The sequence below is a fragment of the Triturus cristatus genome, chromosome 12 (assembly GCF_964204655.1).
Source record: "Triturus cristatus chromosome 12, aTriCri1.1, whole genome shotgun sequence".
Taxonomy (NCBI): domain Eukaryota; kingdom Metazoa; phylum Chordata; class Amphibia; order Caudata; family Salamandridae; genus Triturus; species Triturus cristatus.
In genome coordinates this window covers 853,619,123-853,621,293 of record NC_140595.1, presented here as the reverse complement: position 1 = coordinate 853,621,293, position 2,171 = coordinate 853,619,123, and the positions used below count along the sequence as shown (strand labels likewise).

General features: G+C 44.1%; 1 protein-coding gene across 1 annotated transcript; it reads left to right on the top strand.

Moving 5' to 3' along the window:
- Positions 1-1,001: 1,001 nt before the first annotated feature.
- LOC146783088 (olfactory receptor 5V1-like) lies at positions 1,002-1,928 on the top strand. The gene has a single exon (XM_085636944.1). The coding sequence runs from the start codon at positions 1,002-1,004 to the stop codon at positions 1,926-1,928; it is 927 nt and encodes a 308-aa protein (XP_085493070.1).
- The last annotated feature ends 243 nt before the right edge of the window (positions 1,929-2,171 follow it).

Sequence of the window (2,171 nt, the reverse complement as noted above, 5' to 3'; positions counted from 1 at the left end):
TCACTCAGCCACAACTTCATCACTCTTCTACCCAGATTGTGTTTCTAAGTGTGTTCATGTGCAGTAGATGTCATAACCAGCAAACAAATGCGGAGTAATTTTTACTCCTATATAAAAACTAATGTTTTGTAAGTGCTACATCAGAATTCAATAAATCAATCAAGGTTTGGTAAAGCACAACTACTCACTCATGAGGGTCTCAATGCACTGGGAGGAGGAGCGTAGCAGATCTGTCTAAGTGATGGGGTCATTCAATTTACTTTTAGGAATGTAAGTAAGAGGTGCTCATATATTTTTGCTGTTCACGTCTCATGTTTGTGTATTGCATCATGCTGTGGCCTACAATTGTCTCTCAGGATATAATTTGTAGATGGTGACATGGCCCACCTCTAATCATGGTGTCAAGACTGCTCTTCAGCTTTGTTGCAATGTGCAAAGGCGCATCCCAGATGAGGCACGTGGCTACAATTGTACACGGACATTCAGACCTTTATCTCTGGGCACCCTAATACAATCAAACCATCTGAGGTTTTTAGTAACAATACCTGCAATGCTCTTCTGTTCCCTTGCCATGCCTTTAGTAGCAGGCGCAGACCTCTTGCCGTGGCAAATGTTTTTGCTTTTACCCAAATGCAGTAACAATCCAAAAACCAAATAATTTTCCTGTCACTCATTGACTGTATGCTTGCATCTGACCATGAACAGCAGTCCGCTGGACCGCTGTCTGCTCCCACTGAGGCAGACACCCCCATTTACAAATCAGTTACCATCCCAAACTGGAAGTAAAATGGGGTGAGTGCATATGTAAAAGGGTTTTTGTTGAAGGGTTTGCGACCTCACAATCCATGTCTACACCTGGATTTGGGCATAAAATCCAAGAGGCTTGAGAAGTTGGATGCACTGAGGATGGAGAGCACTGCTCTCAAAAGCCCAGAAGAACATGTCAATGAAGTTTTCATCATTTTTTGTTGATACCTACAGAGCTCATCTGCTATGAAAAAATGGAGCATAGTAATCATACAGTGATCACAGAGTTTATCATGCTGGGGTTCTCCAAGCTTCTCCGGTTCCAGACCTTGCTCTTCACTCTCTTCCTACTCATCTACTCCATGACATTGACTGGAAACATTGGAATCATCCTTGTTATCCTTCTGGACCCTCACCTTCACAAGCCCATGTACTTCTTCCTCTGCAATCTGTCCTTCCTAGACATCTGCTACACCTCAACCACAGTTCCCAAGATGCTGGACCTGCTCCTGTCCCAGAGAAAGAGCATGTCTTATGCTGGCTGTGTGCTTCAGTTGTATTTCTTCTTCTCCTTTGTTGGTTCAGAGTGCATCCTGTTGGCAGCCATGTCATATGACCGGTATGTGGCAATCTGTTTGCCCCTCCGCTACCCCACCATTATGAACCAGAGGGTGTGCCTTCAGCTGGCGGCAGCGTCTTGGGGCAGTGGACTACTGAATTCCATCATACACACATTCTTGGCCTTCCAGTTGCCCTTTTGTGGTTTCAATGAAATTGATTACTTTTTCTGCGACATCCCACCCTTGCTGTCTTTAGCATGCGGTGACACCACGTTGAACGTGGTGATGCTACTGGTCATAGGGGTCTTCATTGCAATGATACCCTTCATGTGCATCATTGTGTCCTACATGTACATAATCTCTTCCATCCTGAAAATACGTTCCACCAATGGGCGATGGAAGGCCTCCTCCACCTGTGCCTCCCACATCATTGTGGTCATCCTGTACTACGGCAGCTCCATCTTCACCTATACACAGCCCTTCTCCAGCTACTCGCTGGACAAAAACCACCTGCTTTCTATTTGTTACAGCATCATCACCCCCATGCTTAACCCCCTCATCTACACATTGAAAAACCAAGAGGTGAAGAATGCAGCGAAGAAGGTGTTATGCAGCAAATAGACTTCCCCAACCTAAGGAATAGAAAAAACACAGACAGCAAAAGATCCCATTGAGACTATTACATTATCACTTTGGAAAACACTAACTTTATCAAAAGAATATGCCCAGAAAAAATTCAGATAAAGCATTCCTAATGCCAGAACATGGCATAAGACTCATGGTTGAACCATATTAAATATCTAGCCAGGTACTTGGGCCGACCAGAGTTATTTGAAAATCCAAGCATCATAGTAAAGGGAGATT

Excerpts from the sequence above, each read along its gene's own strand:
- LOC146783088 (XM_085636944.1), top strand. The coding sequence starts at position 1,002 with ATGGAGCATAGTAATCATACAGTGATCACAGAGTTTATCATGCTGGGG.